Genomic DNA, 1,738 nt, shown 5'->3' on the forward strand with positions numbered 1-1,738 from the left:
CGTGGGGGGCTGACACCTACTGTGGTGACACGTCCTTCTTCCTGGCACCGGCCTGGCCCAGTGACGTGGAAGCCATTGCCAAGCTCATCACCTCCTTCCTGGAGCTGCATCGCCTTGAGAGTCCCGGGGAGCTGTCCCAGAGCAGTGACAGTGAGGCCGATAGCCCCAGGAGCCAGAGCTGACACCCATGGAGCCGCGGCCTCAGTTCTGACGGCGCTTCTGTAGGCCTGACAGGCTGCCAGCGAGCCTCCCTCCATGTCACCCAGCTGTGTCCCTGGCAGCTAGGGGGCAGGACCCCCGGCCACTTCTGTTTGATCTGCCCTGAGCAAAGCCACAGCTGGAGTTTCTTGGCAGGCACAGGGTGTCTGGGGAAGGCCCGGGTCTGGGCCCCTTGGAATCAGATGGGCCCTGCCCGGGCAGCGTGGGCTGTAGGGTGACTGGCAACACGGCCCGGTCTGGACAGACCTGTCCCACAACCCACCAGCCACATGGGACTCAAACCTCTGAACCGAGGACACCCAGGCCCCCCAGGGGGCGGGGCCAGGGCTGGTGCCTGAGGTAGAGCACGAGCTGGGAAGGGTGGTGTGCCAGCCCAGACCCTGCAGAACTCCAACTGACAGGTTCCAGCGGGGGGCCAGCAGGCAAGTGTGGGGCCAGCAGCTGGACCGGGCTCTGAGGACACTGAGGCTGCATGCCCCGCTTCATCCAGCCTTCTGGCAGCACCCCTCTCCTGGCCATGTCCTCAGATCACAAGTGAGGTGCTTGCCTATGGCTCCTGGGCTGCTGCAGCCCCCCACAGGGCCTCCCCGGCACACAGATCCCTCTACCACAATGGCTCATGTTGGACCCAGCTGGGATTGTAGCCATCACGGGGAGCGTGCCATCCTGGAGGTCCCTGCGCTCAGCCCAGGTCCCCTCTTCCAGCCTCTAAGCCAGGGCCTGTCCCTCAGAAACCAGGTTCCGAGCTTCTCTCGAGCCCTGGGAACACCTAGCAGCTGGGCCCATGTGTGTGGGACCAAGTGGGCACTGGGAGCACCTCAGCAGGGCAAGTGAGGCTGCACCTGGGGATGGTGGAGCGAGCCGGGGACACCGCGGGGTGTGGCTGCCTGGGTGACACTAAGGACAGCAGTTTCTAGGGGTCCCCTCCCTTCTCAGCAGGCCATCCAGCCTTTAGTTTGGGAACATAGTCATTTAACCCTGTTGAAATTATGTTTTTAAATAGTTAAATCTAAAATGCTTTTTCCTAAAATAAAAGTGTGAAACGCTGTGATTGCCTTCTGGTACATTCATTCATCCCGAGGGCTGAGGTGCTGTCTAAAGATGGGGAGGGGTCTATTTGCCCACCACCCAAGTGCGGACTGGGTGGTTTTGGATCTGCTGCTGGGGCTCCCGTGAAGGCCTGACCATAGCCAAGGCTGGGGTGCCGAGTCTGCTAGAGCCATCAGCCTGCCTTCTGGCTTTTATTTCAAAAACGTTCACATCCGTGTGGATCAGTGAACACGTGCGCGCCGTTCCACGTTTCCTGCTCCTCTCCCCGGCGAGGACCATCTGCACTGTGGGCGCTGCCGCAGGCTGGACACAGCTGGACGCTGGCGTGGGGAGGCCCCCGTCAGGGTTCCCGACCGGGGTCTGGGCCGGGGCTGGCCTGTGGGGCCTGAGCGCCAGCCGCTTCCCCGAGGTCCTGCAGCAGCTGTCGCAGCCGCCGCAGGCTGGGGTGCACGTTCTCCTCCAGCCACTC

The 1,738-nt window shown here is 62.5% G+C and overlaps 1 protein-coding gene across 1 annotated transcript in view; it reads left to right on the forward strand.

The window, feature by feature from the left end:
• CUNH17orf62 (chromosome unknown C17orf62 homolog) overlaps positions 1-1,270 on the forward strand; it is a 4,916-nt gene extending 3,646 nt beyond the window's left edge. Inside the window, exon 6 of the mRNA XM_023538651.1 lies at positions 9-1,270. Coding sequence (XP_023394419.1) covers positions 9-182 — 174 coding nt within the window. The 3' untranslated portion in view covers positions 183-1,270. The remainder of the gene's footprint in view (positions 1-8) is intronic.
• Positions 1,271-1,738: the final 468 nt, after the last annotated feature.

The sequence above is a fragment of the Pteropus vampyrus genome, unplaced genomic scaffold, assembly GCF_000151845.1.
Source record: "Pteropus vampyrus isolate Shadow unplaced genomic scaffold, Pvam_2.0 Scaffold227, whole genome shotgun sequence".
In the NCBI taxonomy this organism is placed as follows: Eukaryota; Metazoa; Chordata; class Mammalia; order Chiroptera; family Pteropodidae; genus Pteropus; species Pteropus vampyrus.